Source organism: Pelodiscus sinensis, chromosome 15 (genome assembly GCF_052426305.1).
Source record: "Pelodiscus sinensis isolate ZL-2025 chromosome 15, ASM5242630v1, whole genome shotgun sequence".
Lineage (NCBI taxonomy): Eukaryota > Metazoa > Chordata > Testudines > Trionychidae > Pelodiscus > Pelodiscus sinensis.
The window spans coordinates 20,552,837-20,567,296 of NC_143066.1; the positions used below are offsets into that span (position 1 = coordinate 20,552,837).

At 49.0% G+C, this 14,460-nt stretch overlaps 2 protein-coding genes across 4 annotated transcripts in view; one reads left to right on the forward strand and one right to left on the reverse strand.

Moving 5' to 3' along the window:
- ABCC6 (ATP binding cassette subfamily C member 6) overlaps window positions 1-3,147 on the reverse strand; it is a 55,446-nt gene extending 52,299 nt beyond the window's left edge. Inside the window, exon 1 of one of the 3 annotated variants that reach the window (XM_075899373.2) lies at window positions 2,955-3,147. In XM_075899373.2, the coding sequence (XP_075755488.2) occupies window positions 2,955-3,008 (54 nt within the window). In that variant the 5' untranslated portion in view covers window positions 3,009-3,147. The remainder of the gene's footprint in view (window positions 1-2,954) is intronic. The other 2 variants (XM_075899370.2, XM_075899369.2) reach the window with 2 other exon arrangements.
- Window positions 3,148-11,760: 8,613 nt separating this feature from the next.
- NOMO2 (NODAL modulator 2) overlaps window positions 11,761-14,460 on the forward strand; it is a 37,838-nt gene continuing 35,138 nt past the window's right edge. The window contains exons 1-3 of the mRNA XM_075899375.2: window positions 11,761-11,976; window positions 13,016-13,105; window positions 14,204-14,249. Coding sequence (XP_075755490.2) covers window positions 11,845-11,976; window positions 13,016-13,105; window positions 14,204-14,249 — 268 coding nt within the window. The 5' untranslated portion in view covers window positions 11,761-11,844. The remainder of the gene's footprint in view (window positions 11,977-13,015; window positions 13,106-14,203; window positions 14,250-14,460) is intronic.

The following is a 14,460-nucleotide window of genomic DNA, read 5'->3' on the forward strand; positions in this document are numbered from 1 at the left end:
TACTGACAAGGGTGAAGGGAGGGAAATGCGTGTAGTCTATAGCATTAACGTATAAGCTTTTGCTTATTGGTTAATCGACTACACTATTACATCCCTAGTGTAAACAATGCCAAATGACAAAATAAGCTATTTTGAAATTGACTCGAAATAAGCTATGCAATTTGCACAGCTTATTTCGAGCTACAGGTGCAGTATAGACACACCCATACAGAGATTGAATATTACACCAGTGTTAATGAAGCTAATTCAATCCAGGTGGATATGGCCCACTTCCAACAGTGATATATGTACAATCGTATTTATATTTGAAAAATGTTAAGTAAATATTTGAATTACAGAATAACAGGAAAAGTTCCTTCCTAACAAGAGCTGAAGAGGAAAAGAACTACCAGGCACAAGTGTGAGCATGTGGTATCTGAAAGCAGGTAATTACTTTATTAGTCAGATGTTTACAGTGGACAATGGTTTGGTCCTTACTTTCATGAGCCCTACAGTTTGTGCAAAAATGGGGCCTGTAGGTGGGAGGAAGACTTTACACAGAAACATAAAACTAAAGCTTTCATATCTCAGTGACTGAAGTGAGGCTCCCAAATCAGTATTTAGGCAGCGGAATAAAAGTGGCCTGATTTTCAAACTGCTGAACACCTGCCAGTTAGGGCTGCCAGATTTGTTTGGATGTTTTCCTGGAGGTTTTATCACATGACACAATCTTTAATTAAAGATTAACCTTTCATTCCTGGAGAGATTTCAGGACAATCTGAGAGGGTTGGCAACCTTATGAAGCTCCCATTGATTTCAGAGAGATTTACTGGCATTCAGCACCTCTGAGAATTAGGTCCCTTTTATGAAGATATCTAAAGATGGATTTAGGAGCTTCATTTTAGGCAGCCATGTTTGAAAATCTTGGCTTACATCTGAACTCTTCCTTATGGTTATTGCCTGGATAGAGCAGATAGAAGTGGGTGGATATTTTTGGCTCTCCTTTTACCCCTTTTTAGTGAATAATGACTAAGAAGGATAGTTATGGCTGATTCTAGGATGGTCCTCAAGTAACGGAAGGCTTTAATGCTGAAGCTTCTGCAGCCACATATGTCTCTGGGATTGATAATCTAGCAATTGCCTGCATTATTCAGATCAGTAAATTGGTTCCAGGTTGCTGCTCTTTGATTCCACAAGCCCCTTGGTCATGGTCTTGATCCTACATTGTGACATGCCTACCCAGATGGCCAGGTCTGCACAGAGGCCCATTGACTTGACTGGGAATCCATGTGAGCCCAAGCAATTAGTTGTTGTAGTGACAGTGCACAACTGGGAATTAACTATTAAAAGCAGCCATTTGCATTGATGACTTGGTCCTGTGCTTGGATTACTTTCAAAAGACCTGTGCTAGGATCATTGTCACGGGATTAGAGAGACAGGCGCGTATATAGCTGGGAAATCACAGGAATGGGGTCAGTGGGGGCTGCTGGCTCTGCTCCTGAGGAGGCTGCTTCAGAGTTTATCTGATAACATTAACCAATAAGCACCAACTTATCAGTTAACTGGTTAATTGATTAAACTTTAACATCCCTAACTGAAACCACTTCAAGCCAGGGGGTATGGCAGCATCTAGGAATACAAGTGATCTGGGTGAGGATGTTTGCCACTGACATATGGAGCCAAGCCTGCACGCTTCAAATGATTTAATAACTGCAGTGACTGTATGCTGATGTAAGTTGAGACATGTCTGTGGTGTAGACATGGCCTTATTCATTAGAAGAGTTGCAAATTAGGGATGTGAATGGTTAACCAGTGAGTTGCAGTAGTGCAAGGGGCTGTTCCAACCCTGCAAGGCCCACCATGGGTGAGGGGCATGCCAGTCTGGCCAAAGCAACCCCTGCTTATGCTGCTCCTAGCCTGGCTAGAGTAGACCCCACCAGTAGCAGAGGGGGCCACTTCAGCCCACCCCCATTTAATCAGTTATCTTAGGGGTTCTCAAACTTTGTGATATCCCCTAGGGGCGGATGAGGGTTTTGCGGGGCCCAGAGCGTGGGGCCTATTGAAGCACAGGGCCCAGGAAAGCACAATTTTGCACATGTGCCATGGCCACAGCCGACAAGTAGTAGTGCGTGCGAGGGGCCTATTGAAGTGTGGGGACCGGGGCAGCCACCCTGCTTGTCCTGCCCTATATTTGCCGCTGATCCCCTTCTACGTTGCTCGTGACCCCCCTCTAAGTTGCTCGTGACCCCCTGGGGGGTTGGGATCCACAGTTTCAGCAATGCAGTTAACTGATTAACCAGGATTTTTACATCCCTATTTCAAATATTCTCGCCCCAGATAACAGGTGGAGACAATGTCTGATGTGAAAGCATCACAGCCAGCATAGCAATTTATTAGAGATTTCGACTGCACTTTCTTTCCGCCCATGTCCTTGCAGCTTACATTTTCAAATATGAAAGTCCACAATGGTGTATTAGCTTTGGGCTGTGCTAAAAGATAAGGGCTCTTGGGAAAGAGTTTCGACTTCCACGCAAGTCCAAAGTTTCTTGAAGCAAAGGAATGAATGGGGGGAGGGGGAAGCCCTAACGCACTGCTGGGCAGATGCAGGCTTGCTCGTTTCTCGGCTGCCTCCCTTTGTTGGACCGCTGCTGCACACGCCAGCAGAGCTGGACTCTTCCCCCATGTACTGTCCTCGGCTCCCCCGCAGGAGGGGCGAGGAACCATTTGTCTGCAAGGACTGAGAGGAGCAGTGGCTGGGGCTTTAACCCCCTGTAGACACCCCTATGCCAAGGGCCGACTAGCGAACCTCCTGCGGGGACCCGACACCAAAGCCCGGCTCCCAGGCACAGAGCAGGCGGGAGCAGCAGCAAGATCCGAAGCGGGCCCGGCTTTCGGCTCCAGCTTAGCGACTGCGGGGCCGGGGGCAGAGGGGTTTGAGGAAACGCCTCGGGCGGGGACGCGCGGCGCTCACTCACCCAGAGGCCCGCGGAGCCCCCTCGGGAGCCGCACAGCCAGCCGACCCCAGCCATGCTGCGTGCCCGGAGCGCGGCCGGGGCTGCTGCTGCTGGCTCCCCCCGCCCCGGCCGCCCAAATCCGCTGCGTGGGCGGCTTCCCGGCCGGGTGGTTAATGTGTCACGTTCCCGGGGCGCTGCCGAAAGCCTGGGCCTGCCCGCCGAGCAAATGGCCTGGTCCTGGACTGGTCATCTCCCCGCCTCCGCAAGGTTTGGAGCTGAGGCCGCCTCCCGACGGGAACGTGCCAGCGAGTCCCCGAGAGACTAATAAGGTCCCCAAAGGCACGAACAAGCCCAGGTTCGGACTGGGGAGCTGAGTGGGGGGGTCAGACTCCAGTCTCCCCCCCCCCCATCACACCAGTGTGACCCCCAAGTAACTGCTGACTGCAGGGGCGTGAGAGGCCCCAAAGCTGCCTAGGCTTGGCCCACAAGGTCAGATTTCCAAGAGCTTAGCTCACCTTAAGGGCCAGAGAAAGTTGTGTCAGTTTCCTCAATTAACACTAGTGAATCATAGAACTGGAAGGGGCCTGGAGAAGTCATCGAATCCCGTCCCCTGCCCTGATGGCAGGACCCACTACCAGCTAGACCAGGATTTCCCAACTTATCAGTCGGGACCCAAATATGGGTCACCATTACATTTCAAAAGGGTTACCAAGTGTCTCCCCAGGTGCCCCGGCCCTTCTCCTTCCTCCTGTTTTTGAATTGCCTTGGGTCACCAAGTCTTCCTGAATTGTCAGAATGGGTCCCCATCTGGAAAAGGTTGGGAACTGCTGATCTAGTAGACATCTATCCAACTTGCTCTTAAATATCTCCAGAGATGGAGATTCCACAACCTCCCTAGGCAACTTATTCCAGTGTTTAACCACCCTGACAGGAAGTTTTTCCTAATGTCCAACCTAAACCTCCCTGGCTGCAGTTTAAGCCCATTGCTGCTTGTCCTATCCTCAGAGGCTAAGGAGAATAATTTTTCTCCCTCCTCCTTGTGACATCCTTTTCGATACCTGAAAACTGCTATCATGTCCCCTCTCAGTCTTCTCCTTTCCAAACTAAACAAGCCCAGTTCTTTCAGTTTTCCTTCATAGGTCATGTTCTCTAGACCTTTAATCATTCTTGTTGCTCTTCTCTAGACCTTCTCCAGTTTCTCTACCTCTTTCTTGAAATGTGGTGCCCAGAACTGAACAAAATACTCCAGTTGAGGCCTAATCAGTGCAGAATGAACCCATTAAGCCTGGTGTGCAGTGGGATGCTACAGCACAGTTGTCTCCAAACCTTTTAACCACAAGATCACGCTTTCAATTTAAGTGCAATGTAAGATATACCTCAAACCCAAATACTTGGAGTGTGGGAGGGGATGCCCAGGAGGTGGGATGGGTTCTGGTGTGGACTAGGGGATTTGTCTGGGGAGCACAGGGTTGGGGGTTCAAGCCCCTCCCACCATCTGTTCATAGGGTTTCCAGATGGTTTCACAAAAAATACTGAACATGGCAGGGAAAAAAATTGGTTGAGCAAAAAAAAGAACCAAAAGTTGTTGAGCTAAAAAAACACAGCCCCTTTAAGGTCCAGGCTTTATGGTCCCAAGCAACCTTCCATTTGAGAAAAACAGAAAATACCAGGTATTTTATATGTCCGGTATTTTCTGAGGTTTTTTTGGTTTTTTGTTTTCTTTTACTGGACACATGCCACAAATACCAGGCTGCCCAGTCTAATACCAGATACCTGGCAACCCTATCTGCCCACCCTGGGAGCAGCTGAACAGCCAGCTCCCATAGTAGGAAAGCAAGAGAAGGGACCCACTGAAGGGAGGGAGGGAGGTAAGCTGAGGTGGAGTGGGTTCTTGAATGGATTAGGGGATAGGGCATTCCCCTGGGGTGCACAGGGTGGTGGGCTTGAGTCCTGTCATACCTTAGCAGCTCAATCCATGCCCCCACCCTGGGAGTGACCAGAGAGACAACACAAGATAAGGGACCCGGGGGGTTCTTGAGTGGGCTAGGGTGATGTGGCATTTGCCTTGGGAGCACAAGGGGCTTGAGTCCTGTTCTTTCCTCCCTGCCCATCCTGGGAGCAGGCAGACATTTAACACAGGCTGTCCCAGTGATGGACCTGGCTCCCACATGAGGAAGGCAAGATAAGGGAGGCAAGATAAGGGACCTGCTGAAGGTGGGGTGGGTTCTTGAGTGGACTAGTGGATAGGGTGGGGAGTACACCTGGGGAGTACAGGGTGGTGGGTTTAAGTCCTACCCTGGGAGTGACCAGACAGGATAATGGACCCTCTAGAGGGAGGGAAGTGGGGGTGGGCAAGTGCCCTAGGGGATATAGCATCTGGAGCACCGGGTGGTGGTATGGAGTTCCCCCACTACAACACCAATTACCCCAGGGATGGAGCTGGCTCCCATATTAGGAAGGCAGGATCAGGATAAAGGACCTTGAGGAGATAAGGTTGGCTTGTTGAGCAGAGTAGGGGATAGGGTATTAGCGCGGAGAGAGCAGGGGCTGTGGGTTCAAGTCCCAGCCACCCACCCTGGGAGTGGCCAGACAGCTGCCCCAGGGTTGGAGCAGTGGAGTTAAGGCACAGAAACTCCCATCCTGGCCCTGCACCATCACCACCCCCAAAAGCAGCTGGCATGTACAGCAATGGCTCCCTGTGCTGCCTCTCATATACAGGCACTGACCCCACAGCTTCCACTGGCCACAGTTCCCCATCGCTGATTAATGGGAACTGCAGCAGTGGTGTCCACAAGCAAGGACAGCATGGGGAGAGCCCATGTTCAGACTGCAGGGACATGCCAGCCCCTTCCAGAAGCACAATTACCATAGGGATAATTACTTCAGACATGAAAGGTTAGACAATTTACAACTCACTACTCAAAGAATTAAATTAAATTTAAGTATAAGAGAGAAATGAAAGCTATGAAATGCAATGCACAGACCAGTCAAAACCCCAAAAGAACCCACTTTGCAAACAGTAAAAATAGTAACAACCCCCATGTATATGTTGGGTCAGGAGCTCAGAGTGAAGGACAGTGTGTGTTGTGAGAATGATAGACACACACAAAGTGACAGAGATTTGCATTGTCAAGCTCCCTCCATCCCCTTTTCTCTGTGTGGAGATGGGGTACAGAAGTGGGAGAGGAGAGAGACCTTGAAATCAGCCCCCCTCTTCTCCCTCCCACACCTTGCACAGCAAGCACAAGGCTCCCAAGGGGCAGTTCCAAGGCAGAGGATAGGAGCAGCATGACAGTAGGTAGAGGGGCAACTGAAGTGCCATCACTTGATATCTTCCCAGCCAAACCAGTCAGGATCACCTCTCGGAGGCTCCAAGATCTACTGGTACATTCCGATCTACTGGTTGGCGACCACAGCCATAACAGCATAGCGCTGTGGGTTGGAGCATGAAAAACCCAGAACCTTGATTACATAATCTTGCTAGGAACCCAGAACCTTGATTAAATAATCTTGCTAGGCTACATTAACACTCCCCCCAGACACAACTACAACTATGTCAATGCAAGGGGGCTTTTGATGACTAGCTAACTTCATTCTGTTACTTGGGGTTGCTACACCAAAACCCCCTTCTGGTGATGTGGGGTCTGTGCTACTAGTCACCTGTACAGCCATAATCTCTGCAGTATAGACATACCCTTAATTAACTTAGGAAGAAACCAAAACTAACTTGATATAAGGCACTGTTAATCCAATATCCATAGAGGTTGTACTTATTAAACAATATGGCTGTGTCTAGACTGCATCCCTTGTCCATAAAAGGGATGCAAATAAGACAGATCGCAATTGCAAATGAAGCGGGGATTTAAATCCCCCCTGCTTCATTTGCATAAACATGGCTGCTGTTTTTTTCCGGCTCGGAGCTTTGCCGGAAAAAAGCGCCAGTCTAGACGGGGATCTTTCGGAAAATAAAGCCTTTTCGAAAGGTCCCTTATTCCTTATTTTAGTCTAGACAAGGCCTATTAGTTTCTAACTGATTGTCTACACTTATGCTACAGGTGTGCCACTGTAGCACTTCAGTGTAGAAATTGCTACACTGAGAAAAGGCATTTCTCCAGCCAGAATAAATTATCCAACTCCCTGACTGGCAGAATCTAAGATGATGGAAGAATTATTTTGTTGACTGTGTACCTGGGGAATTGGGTTGCTTAACTATGTTGTTCTGTGCTCAGAAATGTGGATTTTTCACGTATCTGGCCTATGTAGTTAAAAAACAACCTAATTTTCCAGTGTAGTTCAGGCCTGTGTAAGTTCAGTTAAACATGTACAGTTTTCTTGTGTAGACAAGATCTTAGACACCTACATGAACTGACCTGATTTTCAAGAGCTTAGGAAGAACAATGAGAGCTACTAGGTGCAGAGCTCTTGAAAATTTGCCTTTACTGTAAGCCATAGAAAATACCAATGTAGAAGCTGAAGAGGGAAATGCAGTCCCTAGCTGGAAAACCACTGAGGGCCTGTAGCCCTAACTAAATTCATTGGGAAGGGTAGAAGAAAATTGGACACCTTGGAATCTACACCTAAGAAAATTGGACCTTCACTATTGTTATGATTATTAATAAATAATAATTTAATGTATTTGTATTAGAGTAACTGATAGGGGCTAGTGAATCAGGGTCCTATTATGTTGAGCATTATACCAACACAAAGAGAAAGTTGGTGCCTGCCTAATGAGCTTTCAAGTACTTAAATCCAGTGAATAGAATTCTTGAGATAGATCTTGTAGACTTTCTCTTACAGCAAACCCCTGGCTTTTGTACATCTTCTCATGCCTTTTTTTAGTTGGAAGATTTCTGCAGTGTCAGTGACTAAATCTGGATCAGGTTGCAAGAGGTTATTCAGAACAAAGTGTAGAGCTCTAACAAAATAACTATCAATAGTTACAAAATAACTATAAATGACCTGGGCTGGTAAATTATTTTTTTAGGGCAGAGGTGGGCAGAAGGGTCTCTGTGGGCTGCATCCGGCCTGCCAAGCAGGTTGATCAGGCCTGCAGAGGTCCTGCCATTCCCCCTACCTCCAGGACAATCAGGGCTTAGAGACCAGGGAGTGCGCTGTGCTTAGTCAACCCTGGCAGTTGACTCTAAGCACCATGAGCCTGAGCGCAGGGAGCGAGCGAATTTTCACCCCCCCACACACACCAGGCCAATCAGAGTTTGGGGGCGGAGGGAGTATGCAAAGTCTCCTTCTACCCTGCTCCCATCCTGCAGGGAGCGCACAGTGCTTAGAAGCGCATTCCTTTCAAGACAGGGGCAGGGCGGGAGGAGACTTTGTGGGAGGAGACTTCGCATGCTTCCCTCCACTCCACTAGCCCTGGTTGGCTTGGGGGTGGGGGTGCGTGCGAAGTCTCCGCCCACCACCACAGGCACTTAGAGGGAACTACCAGCTGTTCAGAACAGCTGGGGTTCTCTCTGGGAGGAAGCGGAGGCAAAGACTTCATGTGCTCCCCCACCCCCAGACCAATCTTGGTTTGTGGGCAGGGAAGCATGGAAGTGTCCTGGCCTTGCTCCTTCTGCCTGAGGCCTGCCCTTTCCAGGGTCCCCCAAGCCACTTACAAAATTTCTGAATTTGGCCCCTGGTCAAAAATTATTACCCACCCCTGTTCTAGGGGTTACAGGAGTCAGGGTAAGAAGTCCTCCAGCTTGCCATTATTTTGAAATAATGGCTTGCAGTGTAGACACACTCTTTATTTTGGAATACCATCAATTATTCTGAAATAATGCTGCTGTGTAGATGTACCCCTAGATGATTATGTTCTAGTATGAACATAGGAAATGAGGTTTTAAAATGATCTTAGAAAAGTGCTACTTGTGTCATTGTCCAGTATTTGAATTTCATTAGTTTGTAGCAAGTATATACTTATATGACAAGACCATAGGATGGGAGCAGTGAGTCAGCACTGGGGATATAGGAACCAAGGGGAGAAGACAATAGGAACTAGGGGTTAGGGATGTGAATGAGTAGTCGACTAGTTGATTAGCCAATAAGACTAGACTTATCAGTTAATCTAGTTGACTACTTGCATTTCCATACCCCACTTTCTGCCTCTGATACAGGGGCAGCAGGGGGAGAAGAGGAAGGAGCTAGTGCTGGGGGGAGCTGGCTTAAAAGCCAGTTCCTCCTGGCACCATCTCCGCAGTACTGCCTGCCCTTCCACGCTGCTTTCCCCCCGCCCACGCTGTTGCCTGGGTCTGCCGCAGGCAGAGGCTGATTTGCAGCAGTAGACCCTGTCCGAGTGGGCCAGCACTAGCACCGCTGCAGACAGAGGTTGCTTCATGGGAACATCCCATGTCCACGGGGAGCCCAGCCTCCTTGCCTCCACCCCCCCAGCAGCCTTTGTCCATGGGGAGCACATACCTGCCACAGACGGGCTGCTGCCACCCTGTATCAGAAGCAGCAGAACAGAGCAGCAGGCAGCCAGTCTGCAAGGGAAGCTGGGTTTTAAACTGGCTCTCCTTGCAGACCAGCTCCCGCCTGGTACCCCATGCGGCTGCCACTGTCCCTGACCCCAGGGACTATAGATTTGTCGACTAACCGCTAAGAATTCATGCAGTTAGTTGACTATTCAATCAACTGATAGCTAACATCCCTAATAGGGATTAGGATTTGGAACAGGAACCCTGTGCCAGGGCCAATATGAAGAGAGATTTAAAAGACTTGAACTGTTTAGCTTAGAAAACAGGAGACTAAGGGGGGATATGATAGTGGTCTATAAAATCATGACTGGTATGGAAAAAGTGAATAAGGAAAAGTTATTTACTTATTCCCACAATATAAGAACTAGGGGGTCACCAAATGAAATTCATAGGTAGCAGGTTTAAAACAAACAAAAGGAAGTTTTTCTTCACTCAGCACACAGTCAACCTGTGAAACTCCTTGCTAGAGGATGCAGTGAAAGCTAGAACTTTAACAGGGTTCAAAAAAGAGCTAGATAGATTCATGGAGTTTAGGTCCATGAATGGCTATTAGCCAGGATGGGTAGGAATGGTGTCCCTAACCTGTTTCTCTGGAAGTGGGAGGCAGGGGAGGATCACATGAGGATTACCTGTTGTGATCCCTCCTTCTGGGGTATCTGATATTGGCCACTGTCAGCAGATAGGATACTGGGCTAGATGGACCTTTGGTCTGACCCAGTATGGCCGTTCTTATGTTCTTATGCTAGGGCTATAGGAACATGGAGTAGAGCAGCTGTGGGTAGGTTATCTGATTGTGACATATAGGATCTAGGAGTGGAGAGGTATGGGGAAGCTTTTCAAGGCTGGGCTGAGGCAAAGTATAGGAACTGGGACTATAGGAATCTGGGATCAAGGGGTTTGGGGCAGGTTATAGGATGGGGCAGGGTTAGGAATGCAGGAGGGTGGGGGACAGAGGGATGGCGCAGAATATTGGATGGGGGGTGGGGCTGGCTGGTTATCAGATCTCAAGTGGAGATGGGGCCAGGTATAAGATCGCATTGGGGGATGGGGCAGAGCATGGGATAGGAAGGAGGGGGCTGTGTATAGGATAGTAGTCTCCAAACTTTTTAAGCACAAGATCACTTTTTTTGAATTTTACTGCAATCCAGGATCTACCTCAAACCCAAATACTCTTGCACTACCTCCTTTGTGTCCCTTCCCTGAGGCTCTCCCCTGCTCACTCCATCCTTCCTCCCTTTCATCAGGCAAGGGCAGTGGGTTGGGGTGCAGTCTCTGGTCTTGGGTTAAGGGATTTGAAGTGTGAGAGGGGAGCTGAGCCTGGGGCAGAGGCTGTGTGTAGGGGGGGGGGTCAGGATACAGAGTCTAAAAGGGAGTTTAGGTTTAGGGAGATCTCGGGGCTAGGGCAGGGGCTTGGGACAGGAGAGGGTTTATGAGTGGGGCAGGGGTTCAGGCTTCGGGCTCCAGCTGGACAGTGCTTACCACATGTGGCTCCTGGGTGGTGGTGAAGTGGAACAGAGGGTATGTCTACACTACCCCGCTAGTTCGAACTAGCGGGGGTAATGTAGTCATCCGCAGTTGCAAATGAAGCCCGGGATTTGAATTTCCCGGGCTTCATTTGCATGAAGCCGGCCAGCGCCATTTTTAAATGCCAGCTAGTTCGAACCCTGTGCCGCGCGGCTACACGCGCCACGGAGTAGCTAGTTCGGATTAGATTTCCTAATCCGAACTAGCTGTACTCCTCGTTCCACGTGTAGCCACGCAGCACGGGGTTCCAACTAGCCGGCATTTAAAAATGGCACAGGCCAGCTTCATGCAAATGAAGCCTGGGAAATTCAAATCCTGGGCTTCATTTGCAACTGCGGATGACTACATTACCCCCGCTAGTTTGAACTAGCGTAGACATACCCTAAGGCAGGCTCACCTGGCCCTGCACCACTCTCAAAAGCAGTCAGCAAACTCCCTCCATCCCAAGCCCTGCTGTGCCCCCAGCCCTGCTCTGTGGAGATGGGGCACCTTGAGCTCAGCACGCCCTCCTCTCCCTTCCCTGCCCACCAAGCAGGGAGGTGGGGAGGGGAACAGCTCCAAGGCAAATGGCAGAGGCACAGCAGTGCAGGGAGGGGCAGCTGAAGTGCTGGCATTTGACAGGCTCTTGGCCAAACCAGGCAGGATCACCTGTGAGGGGCCCCAAGCACTACCAGCATATCCCAAGCCGCTGGCTGGTGACCACTGGTACAGGATGTCATGGGGGATTGGGGCCGAACCTGGGCGCTCAGGTGCAGGAGCCCGCCAGGCCACTAGATGGCAGCAGGCTGCGGTTTCAGCGTCTACTCGCGGCCCTCCTGGCCAGGCCGCTTGTCGCCGGGCGGGCAGAGCCGGCCGAGGTGCGGAGCGTGACTCAGCGCCGCCCCGCTCCGGTCCCGCGCGGGCAGGCGGCAGGGATGCGGCGCGGCTGGGCGGCCGCCCTCTGCTGGGCCCTCTGCTGGGCCCTGGCGCGGGGCTCCGAGGACATCGTGGTGGGCTGCGGGGGCTTCGTCAAGTCCGACGTGGAGATCAGCTACTCCCTGATCGAGGTGAGCCGCCGGGACTTCGCCCCGCAGCTGGGACCCTCCCCGAGGGGACTCGTGCCCCCCGCGCTCCGCTGGCCTCACCCCGGGCGGGGCCGGTTCTCGCTGCCCGGCTCTGCCTGGCGGGCCGCCGCCACGTGCCCCCCTCGCCGGAGCAGCGGTGGGGCCGCCCGTTGGCTCGCGCGTCAGGCAGCCCAGGGCGCGAGGGTCTGTGGCGCGGGGCCTTGCCTCGGGCTGTCTCTGGTTTGAGTGCGGGGCGCTCGCCGCCCGCCCGGCTTTCTGACAAGGCCGCGCTCAGGGGCTTGGCGAAGTGTGAGGCGGCTGCGGTGTTTGCAAGGGGCGTTACTGCTGCCCTTGAAATGCACTTGGTTGTCTTGGCATTCCCGGAGTTTCTGCCGCCTTTAAGGTCCAGCTTATGTGGCAGAGAATTAGGGCGGTTTAAATGCCCCATTGAAGGGAGCGCCCATGCCTCTTAAAAGCAAACGTTGCCTGAATGTGTTTGCCTGCCAACGTTAGTAACAGCGAATCTTACTTGAACTGGCAGACTACACAGTATTTTTGCCCATTGTGCGTATTTGACAGCTTTGGGGGGAGAGGGGGGTCTTCCATTTTTTTAATTGTTTTTCTCTGACTCGTCAGTTAACTAATTTTCATTTGGTTTGTCAGTTTTGTATCAGAATGAGAGAGAACACAATTAAAAACCTAGGGAAATGTGATTGTAAAGTCACAAAAGAGATTGGGTGGGGAATTGGGGATTTGCATGACATTACATTAACTATTTATTATGTTGATTAGATTTCAAGTTGAGCATCCCTTTAATGTCTTTTTATTTTAAGTTTTGTGCCTTTTAAAACATTCATCTATGTTTTCTCAAATCTGATACATTTGTATGGATTTTTTTTTGCCTGACAAATTTTCTTCTCTTCACCATGTAGAAGAGTGTGATGGTTTTGTGGCACACAATTCACTGGGAATTCCTCTTTCAGACTTCACTTGCATGTGAATTTTTCAAGGAGACACCTTTTCATCTTTCTGTTTCTTGTAGATTAAATTATATACAAAGCATGGAACTCTAAAATACCAAACAGATTGTGCCCCAAATAATGGCTACTTCATGATTCCCTTGTATGATAAGGTAAGAAGCCAAAACTGTTGTGCTCTCCATCATGCCATAATATAATGGACCAATTTAAAATTCAGTCCTGTTTGCAGAATGAAACGTCTCATTAGAGTGTGAGGCAAAGTTATACTGGGAAAGATGATATTTATATGGGGGGGGGGATCTGCTTCAAATGTTCTAATAGCTCAGTGTTTTTGTTTTTTTAAATTGGTTAAATTATCTGAATTAACATAACATTTATTTCCCCCTTCTCTTCATAACTTGGAGGCTTTCACATTTCCATTGCTTAGGCCCCAATCCTATAATGAGCACTGCATAGGCGGACCATTGGGTGCCTGAGTGGAGTCTTTAATGCTTGTATGGGTCTATCTGCATAGAGTTCAAGGAAGGGCAGTATGCCTCCTGAACGTAGGGTCACTGAAATGGAAGACACTGTTGAGGAGAGGTCCCAGACCAATGTTCCTCTAATCCAGTGTTTCCCAATTGGTGCTCCATGGAACCCCAGGGTTCCGCAAAGCGAAAGTAAGGGTTCCGCGAGAACGCGGCATTGCCCTGCCCCCTCTTAAAGAGACAGTATTTTGCAGGTTTTTATGCTCAACCAATTCTGGCGGGGCTTTTTTTTTTTTATTTATTTTTTTTTGCTTGCCAAATTTTACTCTGGGAACCCTAGGGGTTCCTTAAAATTATTTTAAGCTGAAAAGGGTTCCGTGGCCAAATAAAATCAGGAAACACTGCTCTAATCTTTTCCATCCACTTGTAGACTTTTTCAATCCATGTGCAGAATCAATTTTATGTACACCGAGGCACATGCAAATGTGCACCACCAGTAAACACAAAAAACCTAGCTATAGGCGCTCCAATCATCTGGGCGGCATTTTAATCTCTCCTGAGTGGCTGCTAAAGTGCACAATTTAGAGGGAATACTGCCCCCTGACCTATTTCCTGAATGGAGATATTCAGGCAGTCCTGGGGATTTTGAAAATAATGCTTTGGATTTTTTTAATGTGTTCTTATATATTGTCTGAAACACTGAAGCGATGTGCTGAATATCTTTCTTTATGCTACTTTTCCAATTAAATCAACCGATCCTCATTATGCTTTTTTTTTTTTAAGGGTGATTTTGTTCTTAAGATTGAGCCTCCTCTTGGATGGAGTTTTGGTGAGTACTTGATTTGTTGTAGAAATGGTGCAATTGCACATGCAACTGTTCCACTGCCTCCTTGAGACTGGCTATGATTTGTGAGCAGGAAAAGCAATTGTTTCAAATGAGCTAAGCGTTACTTAGGTATGTCCTAGTTATGTTTTAAATGTCTAACATGCACCTTTCTGTGAAAATGAGTTTAGTCTAATCCTTATTGTGCATATAACAA